This window comes from Excalfactoria chinensis, chromosome 14 (genome assembly GCF_039878825.1).
Source record: "Excalfactoria chinensis isolate bCotChi1 chromosome 14, bCotChi1.hap2, whole genome shotgun sequence".
In the NCBI taxonomy this organism is placed as follows: Eukaryota; Metazoa; Chordata; class Aves; order Galliformes; family Phasianidae; genus Excalfactoria; species Excalfactoria chinensis.
The window spans coordinates 6,394,440-6,417,790 of record NC_092838.1 but is presented as its reverse complement, the minus strand read 5'-3'; the positions used below and the strand labels follow the sequence as shown (position 1 = coordinate 6,417,790).

General features: G+C 37.3%; 1 protein-coding gene across 6 annotated transcripts in view; it reads right to left on the bottom strand.

Annotated features, from left to right (window-relative positions):
• The window catches only part of GRIN2A (glutamate ionotropic receptor NMDA type subunit 2A), a 139,509-nt gene that overhangs the window by 29,145 nt on the left and 87,013 nt on the right, over window positions 1–23,351 (bottom strand). For all 6 annotated transcript variants that reach the window (XM_072348747.1, XM_072348752.1, XM_072348748.1 and 3 more), the window contains 6 exons: window positions 16,596–16,801; window positions 15,874–16,042; window positions 15,596–15,749; window positions 12,630–12,755; window positions 10,763–10,992; window positions 5,931–6,091 (listed from right to left, as the gene is read on the bottom strand). In XM_072348747.1, the coding sequence (XP_072204848.1) occupies window positions 5,931–6,091; window positions 10,763–10,992; window positions 12,630–12,755; window positions 15,596–15,749; window positions 15,874–16,042; window positions 16,596–16,801 (1,046 nt within the window). The remainder of the gene's footprint in view (window positions 1–5,930; window positions 6,092–10,762; window positions 10,993–12,629; window positions 12,756–15,595; window positions 15,750–15,873; window positions 16,043–16,595; window positions 16,802–23,351) is intronic.

Sequence of the window (23,351 nt, the reverse complement as noted above, 5' to 3'; positions counted from 1 at the left end):
CACTCCAAATATGTTCTTTTCACTGCAATAGAAAACCTGTGCATAGTTACTCTAGATCAGGTCTGACTTACATAAGAACAGAACGCATAGAATACATGAATCACAGCAATTAGCGTGCTCTGCATTTTGCTGTAGACAGCTGTTTCTTTATGATTTTTTACATTATTTTTGAAGTGTCTTTTAACCTAAATGTGCACCTTCTTGTTTATTCTGAAAAGATTATTACAAAGAGCGTGACACCTGCTTACTAAGGCTCCAGTTCTGTCCTTTCAAAGGACAATATTTAGAGTTATTTTCTTGTTACAATCATATGTATTCTCCCCTTTCATTCTCCTCATCCCCAAGAACACTTATTTAAGCTTTGTCTCATAAAATGGATTTTAGATATAGAGCTCATTTTCAAAGCATTCTGCAAAAAACCCCACCACTTTCCAGCTTTTTGCTTTTAAGAATAAATGACATCATCTGCAAAATAGATTCATTTATGAGTAGCAAAATAGCATTTCTCATTTGATTTGAGGGGAAAAAGAAAAACCAACAAAAAACCTTGTAGCTGCTTAAGGCAGGATTAAACATGAGCATATATTTTAGAGATCATAGATACCACTGTTGGAAAGGCAGCAAATGCATTTTGCAAGAGCAAAAACACTGGTTGCAATATATGATAGATTTAGGGATAAAAGGAAGTATGTCAAGAGTGCACAGTGAGAGACACAACCTCATTTGTGCATCTCAAAAACTGTATCCAGGAGTCTAATGCCAAAAGGTCACCATGTAGTGGCACAGCAATCAGGGAAAGGAATGCTACTCTGAAGGTGGAGGCTTCAATAGAAGTGCTCTAACGTGACATTTTGGCATTACTGGAGCAAGAGAAGCAGATATTTAACCTTTAGCAAGAAGAACTGATGATTTCCTCTACCCGGTTTTGACAAAAAAAAAAAAAAGCATTTCAGGCTATCTGATGGCACTTTATCACCTGCAGAGACTTTATCCTACAGCACACATTCAGCAGCTCTGTGCAGATCTTAAATTCACATACACTGGATGGATTCTTTGACATCTTGACATTACCAATTCAACAGGAGCTAATTTAACAGCCACCTACCACCACAACGCAGGTTAGCAAAGTTTTATCCACTTAAATGCTGAACTCATTAGCAGGGAATGGATCTTGCTGTCCTCACTTCAATCTTCACACAGGCACAAAACACATAGAGAAGGCTTTTGAAGACATCAACACCATGCTGCACAACTTGAGAGATCGTGGGGGCTCTACCTTACCTGTCAGGGAATCTCGGGCTGTGAACCTGCCAGTACAACATGCCTGTAGTTACCTGAGCAGGCATTTTCTCCCCAAACTCACAGGAGATCATGTTCCCCATCCTCCACCCACCTGCCTTCCTGTCCCTGTAGCACTTCCCTCAGTAAGAAAATAATGGAAAATGATGCATGCCTTTATGAGTACTTAAAGCAGTGGAATATTGTGTCCCACTTTGGGTCTCAGCAACCAAGCAATGCTTGCAAAGCATCGGTTTATAAAAACACAAAATTTGAAAAGTCAAGTAAGGGGAATATATTTTTAGATTAAAGGTTTTGTCCCAGTTACAATAGCATAATGAAGGATGAATTCAGCACATTTCACCAAGCACCTGATCTCATCCCCAAATCAAAAGAGTATTAAAACTTAGAACAGGTTCCTCTCAAAAGAAGAGGGGTTAGGTAGAATATAGTTCCTTTCACCTGTTCATTTATTTCCATGTTCTTTTAAAGACATTAGGTAGATAATTGCATTACCTAAGAAAAAAGTAATACAGACAAAGAAGGTAATATTTTTAGAAAAAAATAAATAAATCTGAAAAGCATTCGGATACTGAGCAATGGAACTAGAAATAGATGACTATAAACCACATTTTTCCTAGAGGTAAGTTGTTTTGGATAAGCTGTTAGGGATTAACATTTATCTTACAGCCATGAAGAAGAACCTGATGATGTGACCCAGCTTACAGGACATGATGTTTTCTGATTCTGCTTATTGATAATGTGAAATCATTGGAGTATGAGTTTCCATAGACATTTCAGTGAGTGCTTTCTGAGATCCTAATAACCATCTAAACTCCAATTTTATTATTCTCCTCTTCATCCAAACCTGTAAGAACCAACCTCAGCCGCTGGAGTCCTCTGGAACAGCACAGTAGGTCCTACCAGACCATTATTTGACTCAGGAAGATATTTTTCCAATTAAGAAGTTTCAGATTCATTAACAGGTGAACAATGAGTATTCTAAATGATCCCTGAAGCTTTCAGAGATTGTGAGGCTATTTTGAAGGAGGAGAACCATACTCCCTCTCCACTGTTGTCAGTACAAAGTTGAAATTGAACTACTGGTTGTGGTTCCAATAATACCTTAAAAACGTGACTGGAACAAGCATCAACCATCAGAAAAATAGTTATTTCAGTTGCATTACATTTCTTAATTCTGTTTTCAGAGCTTTTGAAAGGCAGGGAATAGACAGATTTGATGAGCTGACCATAAGAAAAGCAAGAAAACATCATGATCTTGGAAGGACAGTTGCATGTTAAGGATTTGATAAATTGTTTTAAAATTCATTTGCATAGATTTGTAACTGTGGTGCAGCAGTTTCTCTCTTCATGTTTCATAGCAGCTATCCAAAAGGGCTGCAAGAAGTTATTACAGATGGCAGTTAAGCTGCCTACTGACCTTTCCTTTTTTCCCCTCTAACTCAACCACATTTCTTCAAAATGAGCCAAAAGGATTGCTCTACCTGTAAAAAATCATAAAGAAACAGCTCTACCTGTAGTAATTTTAGGAGTCAAAGGAAAGCGTGAAGAGTCTCAATTGCAAATACCGTAAAGTGTTGTCAGTCAGAACCAGTCAGAAAATATTCAACCACTAGATTAAAAGTTTAAAAATTTATGTCTGCTGAACGTTTCTTTGAGTTCCGGTTGCAAGCTGTTATTATCTGCCCACAGGAATGATGAAGAACTTGTGCTTTTTTATCAAAAGTTCACAGACATAATTTTTTCTCAGATAGATAATTTCTCTCATAGTTTCACTCCTCTTTTTTAGGTGAAAAATTATGAACCACAGAGAGAATAGAAACTAGGAGGTTTTTCTTTTGATGAAAAATTGGTAAAATTTTCTGCAAAATAAAATGAAAAGAATGGGAAAAAAAAAAAACTTGGGCTTGCAACCAAGTGAAGATGTCAGCTGCCTGCCCAAAAGACAAGGGTTGTTTTAATTATTTTTATTTTAGGTACACCACCACTTTAATTGGTTGATGCAATTAAGAGAAAGACCTGCTGGGCACAATCTGAACTGTGTTCCAGCTGACAGAAATGGAGATGTTTGCCTCCTGATTGTGCCTGCAAAACACTGCGGAAGCTGCCAGCACAGCCTCTGACCAGCATCTATCTGTTCAGCAAAGATCAGTGCACAGAGCTGTGAAGTGGACACGATTTGTAAGCATTATAAAACACAACAAAAATCCAATTCAGGCCAATAAGCTTAGGGACTGAGGGTTAAAAGGACATCAGAGCCTTCCGGGGTTTTCTCTTGCACTTCCTCTCTGCTTAGAAACATTGCATGCTTAACTAAATAAATAAAAGAAAAAAATACTGCTGTTTGCAGATGAGAATGTTTCTAGGAGTGAGGGGAATAACTTTTCGTGCCACTCACACTGTCAGATTAGCTGCTTTCAGGTGTTTCTTCTAGCATCATAGTAATGATGTCATTAAAAATGTTGAGGAACGGAACAGACAAGTCACCTGTCCCTATCAAAGCAGCCAACACCTCAGAGCACAACTCTAGGTCAGAAATATCTTCCTTGGACTGTTCAAGTTTGATAATCCTCTGTATTTAAGGCCATACCTGCCAAAAGCCCTGCAGAACTGCTATCACCATGGCATTCTTTATAAAAAGCTTTTTGTTTCTGCCAGTATGCCACAGACAATGAGGGAATAAGGCACTAGCCTTGATTATATAAATCAGCAAACATTGCAGTCATTAGCAGGAAGGCAGATGGAAATCTAAGGAAACTTTAGCATCAAATTCTTGAGTAGATAGTCACAGCTGTGGCCACAAATAAAAACTGAAAAACATTAACGACAGCAAAGGGGTCTGCAGCTGTATAGCAAGAGACTGCTTGCCCATGGAACACAAGGGATTCTTTACTGCAATCTTCCCGAAACGAGTTATACTGACAGCTTTTTGCAATGAAGTTGAAATAAAGTCCTCACATTGATATGCTCTTGGAACACGGCACCAGTTAGAGAGGCCATCACTTTGCTTGCAACAAGATGTACACTGCAGTCTAATTTCCATGCGAATTGAGGAAATAAAAAATTAGATGGATTCATCAGTGTTGGGGAACAGACAATGAAAGCTTCCCATTTTAGCTCTACCATAGGAAAGTAACCTACCAATGACATTTTGTCATTTCAGTCACTGGCAGTTAAATTCTAGTCAGTGCACCAGTGTAAATGTGCCAAGGCAAGGGTGAGAACACTGAAATCACTTTGACTGTATGGCCATTGCACTTCTCCTCTTGAGAGTTTCATAGCAGCCGACACTTGTACACGGGGAAGTGCTACATGCAAACTCAACAACTCCAGCCCACAGCAAAGGATTACAGCAGATAAGGTTATACAGAATTCTTCAGGAGGAACACAGGCACTGATTATTTTGACTTGCAGCAGACAGTATCAAGCAAACAATCTTTGCAAGTCCTTACCAGGTTTGTGCTCTATGACTGCATAATTACCAAATAGTTCATCTTCAATAAGCTGTGCAGAAGCAGCAGGCTGCATGATATGGAAGAAAAATTGCTTTTTTGAATGCAACCATTGATGCTGATGAAAAGAGAAAAACAGATAAAAGTAAAAGAATAGCTCTGACGAGAGATAAAGATGAAAACAAATGAAATAGCAGTAATCAGAACTCATACATACTGAAGAAGAAAACAGAAAAGGGTGTATTTGCTGGGAAAAAGAAGCAGTTTGTGAGAGATGTCATCCTCAGAAGAGCAGTAGCGACATGGCTCCTTGGGGCCCAAGGTATTCGTACTCGGGCTCAAGTAGGGAAAGAGAGAGCTTGATGTAATGTAGAGAAGGATTAGGGCAAACTTTACATGAAAATGTGAAACAATCCGCAATCTGGTAAAAAGTCACGATGGGGAAAGGAAGAAATTGAGGAAATGTTTCAGAATTAAAATGAAAATTCAGCCTTCTTGACCAACCAAGTAGAGTGGGCTGCTTCAGCGAGTGAAATGAATGGAAGGCACTCCAGTGTAAATCTCAGAGCTTAAGGATGGACAACTGTATTTTCCAGAACATTTGCCAATGTTATCAGAAGCAAGATTAGATTTCATATGAGATGATATCATCTCAACAGATTTTATGGAGATGAAAGCCAAGGCTTCAGATCTGACAGCAAATATATAGGGACAAAGAATGCCAGAAAGGATGGAAGGATGAAAAGAAATGTCAGGTTGTTGCACACTTAGCAGACAAACAAGCTTAGTCAGAAATGCACCCACTGAAAGCATATTCCTATGGAAGACTCCTGAGAAGATAAGAAGGGTCCATGGAAATAATTATCTGCTTTGAGCTCAATCCCAAAGGCAGGTGTTGCTGTATCCCCTCTATTTAAATTTTAGTAATACCTTTTTTGCACTTGGAATCTATAGCACATTGGAAATCAAAGCATCCACACAATTTAAAAACAGTCATACGAATCATGGACACTCGTTTTCTTTTCTGAAATCAGCACAATGTGGTTGGAAGGAAAAGAAAAGCTACGAAGTACACACGATGCCTGAGATTACTGTTCAGTACCACAGTAAGCACAGATCAACATCTCTCAGTATCTGTAGAGTCTACAGTATTCCTTAAAATCCACGGAAGCAGCTTACCCAGTTTTCAAGCTGACCAAGGCATCTTCAACTCCTTTTTGATTATATTTTGTCATGTAGAGGTGCATATCTGGATAGTTGTTTCTTATATTCCTTTCTGTGCTGCCATTTGGGACAGTTCCGAATCGAAAAGGAGGTGAATAATCATGTGGCCTTTGAAACTACAGAGAAAAAAGGAAAATCAGGATCTTTCAGGCATTCAAAATATGCACCTATGGAGATGTAACTTAAGCAAGAAAGAGCTACCAGGGCAATTTCAGGTAGAAAATAATAATCTCGCATAGGCTGCCTCAAATTTATTCTAGGCAAATGTATGGGGTTCACACTCAGCTCTATTATATCAGAAACTGTCTTCACACTGGGTGAACTACAGAGAAACATCTACATGCAAATTAAAAACAGCACAGATATGTCAATTTGAAAAGACTTTCTTCTGTGCACTGTGATATGGAAGAACCACAGAAACTGGAAGAGAGAGATTCTGGAAGATGTTCCCCATCTGCCAGTGTGTCCTTAGAGAACCCAAACTCCAGGCAGACTCACTGCTATGTAACAACCGTAGTTGATAGTCATTTCACACCTTCATCTCAGCTGAGACATGGTTCGTTGCCAAGGGAAAAGGATCATTTTCACACCCCAAACAGAGCCTAACACACCGTTCTGGAGGTGATGCAGGAAGCCAGTGTGCAAGGAGGGAAAGAGTGAGGGCTGGCTTCCCTTCCACCCCTGTGATTCAGGGGGAAGAACAGTTCTTGTGTCTTCCCCAGGGTCTCAGAAGCTACATCACTTGACACGTAGAGGGTCTCTGGAGAGAGATATATACCATTTGCTCAAGGGCAAGTAGATATTATTCTACAGTTTTACCCTCTCTTATCACTAATGCATCAGCACAAACAGGCAAGCCAGGGACTACTCAACAGGGTTAGCAATAGCTCAGGGCACACTCAAGTTTAAGATAATGTCACTCCAACACTTGACCTGAAAATTATGTACTTGACTTCTCAATATCTCCCACTGAGCACCACGTGACACTTTAGAATTAAGTTAAAATGTTTCTTTAAGAAATAAATTTTGAAATGCTATTCATACTAGAGGAACTATTGGCTAGGAAGGGGATTCAATTGAGCATTGATAAAAGCAGTCACCCATGAATTCCATGGTAAAATGCACTCTGTTTTTGCTGTTGAAGTTAAAGAGCCATCTACAAACCCTGAGCTGCAAGAGAAGCTAATATTTATACAGCTGCTGCTTCCTTTGGGCTACATATGTAATACTCCTCTTTTTGAAGTTTGGTCTGAGGGCATTAAGAATTTTCAGGATCCAGTGCCAATTTGGAAAGAGAATACAAACAGTTATACAAAAAGTGGGAGTATTTTCCATTCCATCAAAGCCTGACTGTGAAATTATGGCTGCAACAATATTTTCATGTTAAAGAACTACAATTAAATGCTTCATTTTAATTAAGCATATTTTGACAAAGCATAAAGAAATGAACTTTATTTTTCTCTATTCATGCGGCTAACAGATATCTCACTTTCTCATTTCACAGCTCTACTACTTAAATTATTACTTTGCTACTACCTTGCACATACTAATTGACCTACGCACTAAAATTACACTCTACACCAGTCATGGTTCTTAGACTATATTTGTTCTCTCCTTTTTGTGTTTATTATGTGGCACTGAGGCAAATCCTATTCTTAAATTTATGTCCAGAGATTCTACTGATACAGCTGTAGTCTGCTATTATCTTTATTTAACTGCTCAGATAATTAATCCCTGAAACAGTGAGATGCCTTCCAATAACTCCTAATATCAGATACAAATTTTCCAATTAATAAAACTGGATGAGAAAAAAGAATATAAAAAATGGGTATCAATTTCAAGACCTGTAAAAATGGCTGCTGTTGATGAAATTGGTATTCATGGAATTTCAACTGTAGCAAACATTCTGCAAGCTCAGTTCCTAACCCTGGGGTATAAGACGAGGGATCTGGGAACAGAAAAATCATAGTGGAGCATCTTGGTGACCTCAAGATTATTATTATAATCACCATTCAATATCTACATCCAACGAGTCTCAAAAGGCAATGAAGGGTATAAAAATGAAGTGGAGAGATGGGCTGAGGTAAAAGGGTTGCCCCAGCTATTTCATCAGCCATGCTGCCTTTCGATCTTACTCTGCTCTGTTATGACACAGAGATCTCTCTAAGTAACTAGAGAGCTCGTGCTGCCTTACTGAACAACAACAACAAAAAAGGTAATATTCCAGGAACACCGTGAATCCTGAGAAATTAAGGAATCTGTAAATGGCATCACGAAGGCACCTTCTTAAGGTGGAAGAGAACCCCCATGACCACATGCATATGGGGCATTTTGGAGGACCCACAGCAGATAAAGGCTTTGCAAGACAATTCTGCCCAATGCATCCTACTCTCTATTAATGATTTTGTCTCTCTTCAGATGAAAAGGTATAAATGGCCTCAAAAGAAGCAAATGCTATGAGAGCCAGCTTCAGTGGATACTTTTGGACTCATTTTCAGTACCTTTTTATGAACACAAAGCTTTTAGAAATCTTTTACATATACAAAGATGTCAAAACATAATTTTCCTCTCATCTTCTGAATCATCTGAGTTTATGAACACCCACCCTTAGTAACTCCAGTACATGCTGTGCCATGTATTTCTGGGTGACACGCAGATGACACAGCACTCAGAAGTTTATTAGTGACATTATGGAGAATGACAGTTTAATCAAGAGGTCTTATAGCCAAGAAAGGCAAGCAGCATGTTACCGTGTTCAGCAAAACCAAGGAATGGATGCTGATGTAACACACTCCTGGGATGGAAGTTACTCAGTGCTGAGTGTGACTGAGAGTGACTGCTCAGAGATACTTATTCTCCTGGCTTCTGTATTATCTGTGAGGTATGAAGTATTGAGAAACCCATGCAACTCTAATTAGCAATGCTTTATTGCTTGGCAGTACTGGAAAAAGAGCACGACTTTCCAGGCATGAAAATAAGAAAATGAGGAAAGTGGAAGAACAACAGACCAGTTTCCCAACCACGCACAAGTTAGTGAAGGCAAACTCAACTAATACAAATAGGAAAGGGCATCTTTAGTTTTAGGGATTAAAATTATGCTCAGCCATTACAATTATTTAGGTCTCTGGCTACTTTTCTATGTTGAAATTTGCCAGCTTAACCAGAATCTGGTGAACTTCTGGATGTTACTAATTTAAAATTAATTTTACTCATATGCAATCCTGTCTCTTCACATGGCTTTTGCCTGGGACAGCTTGGTTTGAAGCAAGGCTCAGAGTTTTCCTGAACTGTTCTGCTGCTAATGCAGGTGTAAGAGAAGCCTGCCCAAATAAAACTTCCCAGGAGAACACGTTTTCATCAGAAAGAGGACAAAGGATGTTTCAAATCTATCTTTTTAATCTGCAAAAGAAGAAAATCTTTTAGCCATCTCTTACTAAATATATTATTTTTAAATAGAGGTGTTTCTATTCATATTCTTTCAAAGGTTTTGCTTTTTCAGGTTTGTTTGTTGTTGTTTTTTTTTTGTTTCCTTTTATCCATCTTCTCCCTAGCCATGCTTGCGAGTCATGCTTTGATAACTCAGATCACTCAAAGGCCAGTCATCGAGACCCGTTAAAACAGTAAACAGACGTGAGTCTATCTGAACTGCTTCTTTTTAATAACAATTTCTTTTAAATTCTGTCCTTTGAAATAAATCCCTTGTGAAGTTCTCCCTTGCGCTACACTCTGTTGAAATATTACTTCTCAGTGTCAATATTTAGTTTCATTTTAAAACAACTGGGCAGAAACTTGACAACAGCGTGCCCTTTATGCGCATTGTGCGTATCTTTCACAACAATAATGTTGTAAATGGGCTTCAATCCCCCTGTGCAGCAGTACTACAAAACAGTCACTCAAATTAAACAGCAAATACATAGTTGCTAGGTTTCGGTCTTATAAGACAATTGCTGAAAGATTCAAGTGCAAAGAGCTTGTATATACTTTCAGCAGAAGAAATTTAGTCCAGTTAGAAAAATATGAAGTAATAATATGTTTATTATTCATCAATTTGTGTGAAATTTTGTAGAGGTGAAGCGGGCTGTCATTTCTCTACAATGTATCTGCAATTCTCTACTGCACAATCGAACTCTCATAGAAATTCCTGAATCCAAGACAGCCGCTTCTACATTCAATATTATGTGGCTTATTCCAGGTAATTTACATCTCAGCTTTACTCTTTCCATTTTATAAGAGAAAAATATTCAAATGTCTACAGAGAACTTACATGGATTGTTAATGTTCCTTTTTACCTATGCTAGCAGCACTCTAAATCTGGACTTCCATCCATGCTATAGGAAAATCAAAAAGACTTTTTTTCCAAAAGCATTGACTTTCTTTTTCAGATAATTACTGGATAGTTACTGGTTTTATGAACATTTTATCAATAAACTATTAACATTCTACACAGAGATGATTAAATCATTTCAAATGTCTTCCATGCATTCAAGCTGACTTTTTTACTTTTTTTTCAAGCTTTTATAGGGTGGCGAGGCATCACGTTTAATCTAACACAAATTGATTTCCATCACAGAATTAATGTACTTTTTAATTAATGCAGTTACTTTTGAAAAGGCAATACAAAGACTTGGAAATCAGTCAGATATTTTCATGCTTTGGGTTTTTAACTTGGAAAGAAATAATACAGTTCCAACTGATTATCTTGCTCAGAGTTTTTTTAGTACAGGGTACAGATTTGCATAAGGATTATGAAGAATAGACATTAATACCTTTTAAGGCACAAGACCTACCTTTTTATCACTCAGTCCAGTCACTTGGTCAACAAACTCCTCTTGAATCATAAATGCAGCTAAGTTGGCAGTATAACTAGCCAGGAAAATGACAGCAAAGAAGGCCCAAACTGACACCATAATTTTACTGGTTGTCCCTTTGGGGTTTTGCACAGGCACAGAGTTGTTGAATACCAAGCCCCAGAGTAACCATACTGCCTTTCCAATGGTGAAGGATGGTCCATGGGGATCTACAATTGCAAAGAGTAATAGTTTTAGATGGAATTATATTAAATTTTGGTACAATACCCGGCATAACAAAAGGTACTAATCAAGACATGGTTAAAATATTTTAATACATATTCATTGTCCTCCCAATGGAATCACAGGATTTATCAGTGGCATTCTGTATTGTAGTTACACGTATGTCCATAAATTAGTTATTATTAAACAAATAAAGCCCAAAGTGAGTATACTCAGAGCATGTCATCATTTCAGTAGAAATGCTCTGTATTACAGTGCAAACTTTGATGATACAACCAAGCACTTTGTAGATTATCCTCTATTTTGCCGCACTGCTAAGGTAGACTGCAGTAAAATAAACATAATGGAGCTGGCCATTGGTTTACAAAACTACGTTATAGGGTCATTTAAGATTGAGCTGATGAATAGAAACCTATTTTCTGAGCAGCAACAGTAAGGAAAGTATATGCCAAGAAAGCAGTCTAAAGTTCTTTTTATGTTACTGAAGCGTATAGTGCCATTGAGCTCCTACCTGATGAAAGCAGGTAGGAAAGGGAGTAATATACTTAAAGACTCCCATTGATTTTAAGCTTTTCATGTTTCAAACAAATGGCAACTGGATTTGTGGCAAGCCTCTAGGTGCTGTTAGAATGGTGCAGCGCTACACTATGAATTTGTAGCCACTATATGACCAATTCTGGCACACAAGGTAGCAAAGAACAACCCAGCATGCAGGATTCCCAGTGTCTCTACAAACCTTTAATTTCTCCTTCCCAAACACAGTGTTTATTTTGGACATAGGTTATAAACGTACCATCTTATTGAAATGATAACATCATATGAATATTACAATAAACTCCTTGTTCAAGGAGCAAACCAATCACAAACTGGAATAAATCATCAACTGGTCACAGTCTCTGGGACTATGCTCACCAAGCAGGGAGATTGCTTGTTATAAAGTGAAGTGACAATGATTTAGAAATTAGAAAGAGTCCACATTCTGAACTGAAAGTGAAGAAAGGGGAGGAGGAGGCCACCACAGCACATGAAATACTCATTCTCAGGCCAGTGTTAATATTATACAACTGCAGCTTTCATCAAGAAAGTCATGTTCTGTATCTAATTTGTTTTGCCAGTGTATTTTGAAAATTAACTTTCTATAGCCAAGGATGCTACACAGTAAGAAATTACGCTCTCTTGCCACTGGGCTCATTTCAAGGCTGAGTTCACCACAAGAGAACTATACCTTTTTTATAGGGAATATATAAAACTATACAAAAGCTAACAGCTACTTTTCCAGCTTGTGCAACAAATCACATCATTTTAGATCATTATCTCTGAACTATCTCTGCATTCATAAGTGAGGAGACTGTAGAGTTTATTCCAACATTCTTTTAAGCTGACAGTTCAACTGATACAGTGTACTAACCAAACACTGCCTGAATACAACTGCTTTTAATAACACCGTTCCATGTCTTTATTGCAATGAATTAGAATACAACCCCCAAGAAATCACATTTTAAATGAAAAGCTTCATGACTGCTTTTACCACTTTATTCTTATTATAAGTTTATTTTAAAAGATAGAGGGCAAGGGATAGATACTTTTCTGATGGCTCTAGGGTTGCATAAAATGCAAAGCTTACCTCTCCCTTGTGCTAAGTTCCTGTTGTATCCTACAGGACTGAAGTACTCAAATATAAAGACAGCCATGGCGGACACAATGAGAAGCATCACAAACATCATCACCCAGACAGAAGCACTGAAAGGCTCTGCAGCAAAAGAGGCAGGAGAAATAGGAACAGTTCATTAAACCAGTCATATTGCAAGAATTCCAATGTCTTAGGGCTAGGCAAGCCCATTGGCTTTCTTTAAATTAGCTGTTTCAACCAAAATGCTAGCAGATAACAAAGCAGCAATATATCAGGAACTGCTGTTACTATATGCAATCTTCACGTATTCAAAATCACAAATGTAAGTTGCAACTCAAATACAAAAGCTGCATACTTCTTGTCTTCAACAAAGCTTTAGCTGACACTGAATGGCAAATTCTTGGCTTGACTTGCTGCTTATTCAGCTTACAACTCATCTCTGTTTATGCTATGGTGTATGCTTTTATCAACAGAATGGTCCCATCATTATGTCTGTATTTCTGCAGAGCAAAAGCAATTAAGCATATGCATAAGATGTTTGGTGCTTCAGAGAAGTACACCTCTGTCATTTGCTATCCAACAGAAAGCATTAGGGAAAAAAGCCAAATGTTTCCATCCAAAGCAAATCTTATGTTTCAGATATCTTTTTTTCTTCTGTTCGCTTTCATCTACCTCTACTGAAGGTGCTGTTTCTACTAATAGCAAACACATCCTTTTGCAAGTCTCATTCTCATCTGGGAGCAAATTTCTGAAATCAAAAGCTTGCTATGGAAAACTGAACATCAGAAAAAGAGAAAAAAAAACACCAACACCATGATTAAGTGAAAGTCGTTTAGAATGGAAAACTAAAAGCAGTTTCAAGTACAGAATAAGCACCAACCTTCTGAAGGGACTGTTAATAGCATGTGATAACACAACATTCTTAAATATTATCAGTAACGCCTCTGCCTGATCAAAAATTCTCTGTCATTTAAGAAGATCCTGTTTTACTCATTATGGTTCAAGGATGGAGGCAATAAAGGTTTTGTATGGCAAAGTAATATCTCTTTATTAGGTCAATTTATTTGGGGGGTGGGGTATATAATATGCTATTTTTAGCAAATACTGAAGGTGTGAATGGGCTCTAAAGTGTGAGAAAGAAATCTTAGTGTAGTACTTCAGAATGGAATAGAACCAAGAAACACTGAATGTGAAAACAAATGAACTTGTCCCCATGCTTTGTTTTTTTTTTTGGAAGCTCAAGGTGTTCTTCCATGCAAACTTCTTCATTCTTTGAATTTAACATTTGAAAATTCTTTAGAAGTAAAGTAATAAGACAAAACAAGGAATTATTAAACCATACTGTTCTCTTTCCCATTTCATGAAATGTCTTTCATTTATTATAAAGACAGATTATGAAATTCTTTCAATTATTACAGAAATTTGTTTGGAAGAGAATAGTGAGGTAGCAAAATAACAGAATGCTTAAAAGGAAGAGAGCAATCCTTTCAGAAGCCAATATGTAGACCCAAATACCCTAAGAAATATTCTATGAATTCATATAATAAGTGGAATTAATTGGAATTCACATAAAACTGTCGTACAATATTGACATCATTCTCAAAGAAGAAAGCAAGACTAATAAGACTCTTACCAAAAGCAACACTGTAGAAACACCAATGGTAATTTGTCAAAATTTAACTAAGGCAAAGAGCCAAGAAAGTCGATTTGAAACAGCAAGCTATAAACAACAGTTTAGGCAGAATGCTCTTTAATAATTTAAGCAGATTGGTAATGAGACGGAGGATTAAAAGAAGCAACAGCAAAATAAAAAGCTATTTATAATAACAAATAGTAATTTTGAGCAAGTACAAAATCAGTTGAATAATAAAGTCGATCTTCCTGTGATATTACAGATCAAATTACGCATTCAGCACTTTTATTTGATTCTCAAAGGACAGAAAGAACATCCCCCAGCAAGCAGCTGGTTTCATAAGGTTTTTTCAATAGAGTAATGAGACAGTAGAAAAACAGCAGAATACGGTTTGTTAGTGTACATTTCAGGAGATGGGCAATGGAGAACACCGAGCAATGAAAAGGATGCAAAACTTCAAGTTTTACCCTCACACACTGAAAAACTAAATATGCACACAATACATTAAAACAAACAAACAAATAAACAAAATATCAGCCAACAGGTTCATGGATTTCCTATTCCACCAGTTTTTCCAAAATAGACACATGGCCTCAACTATAAATTCCGTCCCTCTTAAACCTATAGAAATTTGGATTTAGGTTTTTTCTTACTTTGCTCATGGATTTTCATGTGTTTAGCCAGGGATTTGTTGTTATCGCTATTGTTGTTTTGTTCTGGTTTTATATATCCGAATAAAATCTCTACAGGAAGTATTATATATGAATAATAGTAATATATGAAAATATTTTGATGTCAATAAAATTCTTGTACGAAGGGGACACCCACATCAGAAATAACAGATATGAGGAAGTCTGTCAGAACACCAGTAGTAGTATGGCTTTTGGAAGCCAGACATGTCTGTTGCCAGTTTAGCTGTCAGATGCATCCTAGTCATAACAAAGTCTACTCTTCTACACTTTTCTACAAGGGTTTTAAAATCATTTTGTAAACATGACTGTTAAAGAAAACCCAACCATTCACTATGGGCTGAACAACCATATGTTAGTGTGTAATGCAGCCCTCTAAGTAATTTTCCCAACTGAAGACTGAGGATAACGAAATCACTGTCATTTGGTTTCCCATTACTACATCTGAAACCAACAGCACTTCATTCATGTGCCAATAAGCACATTAAACAAGTGTGTCAACACAATACAAACTTCTTAACATATAATTCAAAAATGGATGAAATGTGTCAATACACTGCTAAGCTTGACAAACAGTGAAACCTGTCCCACTCTACAAAAATGCAATTAAATGATCTGGAGTGGTTAGAGAATCATACCTAGAAAAGCAGATGGTGAAACTGTGCCATTGCTCCGTGATACCATGACGCTGATCCCAGTCTCAACAAATGGCACTGAAAAGTCAACCACTTCAGAGCGCTCTTCATTAATAGTGAGAGACCCCACAGCCATGACTGCACGATGATATACCACCTGATCCACAAAGAGAAGACACCACCAACATTACTTAGTAGAGAATACCTTGTTTCTCCAGATGAATTAAAAACAAGCATTTCTAAGTTCTTACTTGAGAGCTCTTTTACCTAACAGAACTTACTTCACCAATCATTCCATTCCACACGTTATTGACCTTTTTGCCATGCTTCCCATTAGTCACCAGATATAGGTCATATGTGAACTTGACAGTTTTAGACAACTTCTTCAAGATATCAATGCAGAATCCTTTGCAGCACTTCTTTACATTAGTTCCCTCATTAGTTGAGTTGCTGTTGAGAAAGAGAGACATAAACATTTCTTCTGGGAGAAACAGAACCACCACCTTTTCTCTAGTTAATATAACATGGCAGTATTTTATTCTGGAGCAGTCTCTCCTCTCACAAACTTAAGCATAAAGACTCTACTTTCAATAAGAGGAATATCTGAGCTGTAAACTAATTAAAGTTATTCAAATAGGCACATTTCAACATAACAGGAAACAATCCAAAGAGGACTCATTAAATCAATCCAATTTTAGATACACTCTCTTCTTTCATGAGACTGAGAAGGGCTAGCTCTAGTTCAGTTCTAATTTGCTACAAACTGATTATCTTGTAATTAATTCAATGTTACTTACAAATTTATAACTAGAACCTTCCAGCTTATTAAAAAGGAAGCACACTGCATTTGGAAGGGAGAAAGCAGAAGAGAAATACGGAATGAAAAGAAAGAAGAAAAAGCAAAATATCGATAAATATAGACAGCAAAAGAAATAAGGGAAAACAAAGAAAGAAAATGGGGGTTCATCTTTTGCATTTAAAGAAAATGGAATGATTTACTTACTTAATTTTGACAAATTTACGACATGGCACAGTGTTTTTTTGGCAGCTTTCCATCAAAGGGTCCACATCTTCAACGATGACAAAGGGAGCCTCCTCCAGAGTGACAATACTCAGGTGGTTATCATCTGGGTCACTGTCTGCAAAGGAGCTGTACCTTGGCCAGACTGAGTACTTCAGGCTCAGTGAGTTGTTCTCCCATTTCCCCACCTGAAAAACCCAAGATACGCAGGATGCTCACATCTGCTTGCTTGTTTTTCCACAAGCGAGTTCTCATATCAAATGCATCGGGATACAGGAAATCACATTCCAAAGACAGTAGTCTTAGGTTATTTTTTGTTATCAAAGTCACTTTAGAAACCTTTATCAGTTGCATGAAGTAAGAAGCTGCATTGTGGTAAGGACAAATTAAGGTAATGTTAATTCAAAAGAGAAAAGCTTTACTAATTGCTTCAGGCATTAGGAGTTCAAGAAGGCATTGCGAAAGTGTTTTACCTATTCCTGGGATGTTCGAGCTGGGTCGAACCAGGTTTTTGGGAAAGAGAAGCATTGTTCCACATGACATGGCTATTATTAGAAATAATACATTCTGCTTTAATTACTGCCAAATAATCCAAAAAGTTTAGCAACTAATCAAAGCAACCTTAACTTTTAGAGTAAATATATGGTTTTAGGACTTGTGGGGAGCATGTCCAGTTTTACTATTAAACTAGATATTTACTATTATGAATTATCTTATTTACTATTATAAATTACCCAGCCCTAATGAACCTGTATTTTTTCCTCTGCCAGAACACCAGCAGTGGGCATATGATTAAAAAATGATTTAAGTATTCTGAAAGCTCCAGCATTTTTAACTACTTTCTATCTGTAAATCTAATTGCAGTTTACCCGAGCGGTAATGACAGATTATATAAATGAGCTACCAGTTCACATAATTTATAAACCAATACATTTTAATAATCCTTCCGTTACTTAAGCTAAACAAATTACAACATAATCATGAGACTGGTGAAATATTTGTTTTTCAAGGAAAACAGTGGGAATTAACGGTACAGTGACAGGCTCAGATGCTAAAAAAAGACTATGATTTTTTTTTCTTTCCTTTGGTCTTCTAAAGACTTTAAAATGAATTGCAGAAGTGCCCAAAGAACATAATTTATATCTCTTCCCATTTAGAGAAGCAGACAAATATATGCCCTTTGCAGTTTCCTTTCTGTCCTGCCTCAAATGCAAGATGTTTTGCTGAACTTTAAAATAGGAGGCAGAAATGCCAAATCTTTATACACTTAAATTAGGAAATTCAAAATATCCCTAGAGAATGAGGAATTCTAAACCAGCAGGAACCAGGCATTGAAATTACATTACTTACAGTTCTAGTAGGTAATTCAATCAAAACACAATGAATGTAGCCTTTGAGAAAAACAATTCCACGCACAGGAAAACAAATGTACTTAACTCTACGAGACAGTTATATTGCAAAAAACTGTTTGATTGCCAAGTTCTGGTACATAACCTCATTCACAGCAGGTTTATGTCAGCTTAGACGGCATCATTGATGGCTATGCCGTAAGTATGCCAGAAGGCTCCAGCCAGAGCAGTCCTTCTGCCAAACAACACACACACTGAGTACAACAGTAGAAAATGTGCTTGCCTATTCCAACCAGCAATAAGAAAAGCAGGGTGACTGGGGTTCAATTGCCCTTACATGTCCAGGAACATGGCAAGAGCAGCACATGCCCTTTTGCATGTCCTGGTAAGGAGTCTGAAAGCACCTCCCATGTGCATCATTGTTATACAGACCAAAAGGAACGTGAACACCCCACCATGATATGCACTTGTCTGATCCTATCAAAAATACAGTGACTGTTTCGTGGCATATTTCAATGTTTTTCTTAGAGCAACTGCCCTTTTATTGTTCAGAGGAGGATATAATCAGTGATGTTTTTAAAGAGCTGAATATGGGGAAATGCTCATTTTTTAGGCAGTTCCATCTCTACGGAAGTGTTAAGTTGATTAAGTCTCAAAAATCCAAGCATCTGCATTTCCACAGATTTAACTCAATAGTCTCTTATTGTATCGGTATTTAAAAGTAATTAAAAATTAAGTCCTTCCCTTAGGCCTCAGGAGCATCACCACTTCTCTCTGAAGAATTATGACTCTGCATTGCCAGCACGCTGAATTCACCTGAGCTTCAGAGAGGCACAGATCTCACCAGCACTGCAGGTCACTCCACATTACAGTGAGGGACCCACAGAGTTAGAAAGAACAAAGGCAAAAGAACAGAAGATGACAAGATGAAGATTTCAACGTAATGAACAATGGAAGAAAAGCAAATGGCAGAAAATTCCTGAGGAGCCTTGCTGTTGAGATATGAAGAACAGCAATTAGAAAAAGCCTCTATGTCACTCCTTTTATTTGAGTAATATTTGTGTTGGATTTGCCTATCCTGATTGACGAATAGGTAGAATGAACATTGGATGTGCTCTGTCACTGATGCTGGGCTCAAAAGTGAACAGTTTTCATATTTATTTGGTATTTTGATATTGAAATGGCATTGAAGAACATGTTGCTCTTCTTTCTGCCATTCAGCTACAGTTTTGAATGATCGAAACGCTTTTTTTTCTTATTTATTTTCAACAGAGGTTAAGAGCTTAGCTTTATGCAATTAAAGCACATAGTCAAAATACATTAAGAATTTTATATTTACATCAGAAGCCTTCCAGCCTGCACAGAACTAATGGTAGCACTGCTAATAAGAATCTGAATGGTATTAATTATTTACACAGTGTTTTGTAACCTCATATATTATTCAGTTCTTTCAACATCCTTGTGCAATTGATGGTATCAATTTTTAAAAGGTGAAGAGTTGAAATGACAGAGAAAAGCTGCAGATTAAGTAAAACTGAAACATTAATATGTTCCTGCTAAAATTGAGAGAATTTATGAAACCAAATCCATATTTTGCTGTCTTGCAAGATCAGCATTTGTGTCACTTATGGAAAATTCACATCTAGGGGTAGATCCAATCAGTGTCTCTTTTGAATGCATGAAAAAGTTTTACATGCTTCGGTGGGAAAAACTGGTCATAACACATTTCCATTTTACTTCTGAACTTTATAAAGAGATTTGCTTGTAAACTGAAGAATTTCTGTGCAAATTCAAATATTAAGACCATATTCAAAACTCTTTTAAGTGACTTACCTAAGACAGCAAAGAAAAACAACTGAGACACCAAAAGCATGCAAGTCCTGACTTCACCTCTGAAGACTACTATGAATGCAGTAGAATAACTTCATATGTAAGATACGAAAACTAGAATATGAAAAGTTCAGCTGCTATTTTCAGCAAGAGGCAAGAACTGTATTTGAATAAACCATGTTACAGTGAAATGGCTGACCAACCTGGACAGCTCTAATATTTGCCTCCAGTGTCTTGCAGCACACTTTTTGCAGAGCATGTTACTTTGAGATCATCGTAGCTACAGATGAAATGAACTAAAAATGTCATCCTCTGACCAAGTCCAAGTATCTAGATTGGAGGCTCAAGGGGTTCCTTTATAAACTAGTAAGCTCACCTGATAACATTGATATCCCTTATACAAATATTCATGAAACAGCCAAGAAATCATTGTAATGCAGGCTATGCTAGACCATTAATCACAGGAAGGTAAAACTGACACTGAAGATACCATCGTTACACACCAATGAAGCGCAACCTGGGGTTACAAGTTTTTCCCTGAAGATGTTCATGTTATCAAATTGTGACTCATACGGTTTATCATCAAAGAATTCAGAATAAAATCTCACTGATTGGAATCATACAGCAAAGCAGGGGGAAACAACTGAAAAACAACAGAAAAGAGCAGGTGATCGTGACAGTATAAAGGCTCAATACCTACACTGTTTCTTATTATCACTGTTATTGTTAGCACATAATGCAAAAGGTACAGAGAAACCACTGACACTTGTACAAAGAAAATTCAAAAATGGAAAGTATTTCAATGAAGAGATTGCATGCATAGTTCTGGAAATACATGCTGATTTATTAGAATGCACTGAGACAAATTTAAGTAATTTAAATGTAACACGGTCATCTTCACCTTCAGCCGTGAGCTGTTACAAAATCTCATCTGATGAGGAATGACTTCCTTAGCCCCACTGGGAAGGAAGATTCTTCATTTCCTCTTTATATGCAGTCTGGAATTTTCTCTTTTGCTCAACAGAGAAGGAAAAACAGAAAATAGCAGAAAGCACGAAAGAATTCACTTAACATCAACCTGAATTAGCAACTGCAGGGTCCTTGTCTCATTCACTCCTGTCTAAAGTACCCCTTACAAATACCATGTATAACTATGCACTCTGTCCACCTTGTTCACGCCTATTTGTTTTCTGAAGATCACAGCTGAAGAGGCCAATAATGAGCTATTTGGTGTGGTTTTCTGAAAAGCAACAGAAATACAGCTAAGAAAGAAAGAAAAGCTGCAAAACTACTCATTACTGTACACTGCAGAGTCCTCTCTCTGGCTGTACACAAAAGCAGTCTCTAAATAAGTAATAATGGTTGGTATAACCCTAATCACACACCTTCATGGAATGAGAGAAACAGAGAAAGGCCAGATCCTGCGTAAGTACAGAGAGAAAAGAGCAGAGCATCCTCTTTTGCATGCTGGTGTTGGCACAAAAAGAAAGTCTGTCACACCAGCACATCTCAGAGAAAACAAACAAATAACTCGGTCCTATCACCCTCTTCCCAGCAGATGGGAACTGCAGACAATACACAGCCATCATCCTTTTGTAAGGGAAAATGTTACACTAAAACACAGATGCTGAATGCACTCACAGGATTACCCAAATAAAACTTAAAAAGGAAAAAAGCAAAAATCAGTGATGCTTTTTCTATGCCGAACACATACATTGCAAAGATACTTCTTGATCTGTCACATTTTTGCAAGGAAAATAATGCTGAGCAAATATAAAATCTAGCTCATCTTGCTTTATAGAAAAACTATTTGTTGCTTTTATTTGGCCACCCATTTCCACGTACAAGGCAAGTCTTACATCAGTAGCTAGGGAGCATAAATCAACTTTGTCAGAGTTGTAATAACAAGTAGCAGCAGAACAAAGAACACGAGAAAAATCCTTTCTCCAGAACCAGCATCTGTTGTGCACCTTCTGCTGCAAACCTTTGTGTTGCTTCATGCTGGCCAAGGTTTGCATTTCACAATGACGTTCTTAATTTAAATGACAAAATACGATGTGAGCATTTTCATATCTTATTAATAAGGAATGGTTTACAGCCTTAGTTGAAGATGGCCATTTGAAGACTTTGAAGTTTTCACAAATTAGTGCAAAATCTCACATGGGGTATTCAAATGTACTGTTCTTCCCTTATGGCTGCTCCTGACACTGACAGGAAAGCACTAAGACTCATAGGAAAATTAAATACCCACAGAGATTATAAACAAACTAGAAGGAAGAAAGGCAGAAATAAGAAAGGAATAATCATTCTTGGGAATACAGGATTTAAGAAATGGTGCATAATAATTGCTGTAATTCAAAGCATCCAGCACAGTAAAAGCCTTACCTTTGACCAAGTTAAAGCTCACTGATACAGAAACAATGTAGAAACAACTTTCACTCAGCAGTACCAATGCAGGGATGTTACAGTAAGACTAAATACCCTAAGTGACAAGAATGAAACAAGGAAAAAGACAACCAGACACATTAAGGGCTTGCTGCATCTGCTGTGGGCATTAGCTTAGGCCAAAGAGCTACTGACAAATGGTACACCATTAGATCATGCATAGTAGTTTATATTGATATATTATAAATTTTAGCAAATCTCTATCCCAACACATCATCATTCCTAATTTCTGATCTAAATCTACCTTCTTTTAGTTTTAAACCGTTACTCTTCCTGCTATCAACACACTCCCTTGCCAGAGTCCCTCCTCATCCTTCCTGTAGGCCCCTGCAGGTACTGGAATGCAACCATAAGGTCTCTCTGGAACGATCCTTCATCTTTCATGACCCTCGCTTTGCACACAATTTCCCAAAAAACACCTTGTAACATCTCATTGGTGGTTTATTATCTCAGTACTTTGACAAAAAGCACTGTCAGAAACCTGACCAAGTGTTAGGCTTTCCAGCTTTTGTCCAGTGAAGTTTCATCTATACCATTTCATCTGACAGTTGTCTTTTTCTCAGCCAAATGAAAGTGGATGTCAGTAGACAGATGGAGCTCTCTGTGAAGACCTTGGTCCATTTATTCCAGGCAGGAACTGTGCACACTCTGCCTACTCACTCCTTCCTAGATACAAATATGTACAACCTCATACAGAGATTGTAAATCAGGCATAGATTAGTCTATCAGAGCAAATTCAAATTCTACATTAATTTTTGCATTGGTAGAAAGTTAAAAATCTTTGGTTACAATTAGAATAAACCTGGATATAAGTAATGGTTCTTCCATGACTGTAACTTCCCTACTGCACCCATGCTCACCAAAAGCAAAGAACAGATCACAGATCTACAACTTTAGTTAGTATTGTCAGAAGAGAGAGACTATTAACTACACCTGTATTAATAGGAGAGCACCAAATAAAAGTTCTTTTATTCAGGAACTCATCTTTACACGTGGAATATGATTATCTATGAATGCAACACAGTATTCCCAACCTTACTTAACATACATCATACACACAGCTAATTAAAGTTAACCTGATTTTGCTACTGCTATTTATATGCCAGTATATGAT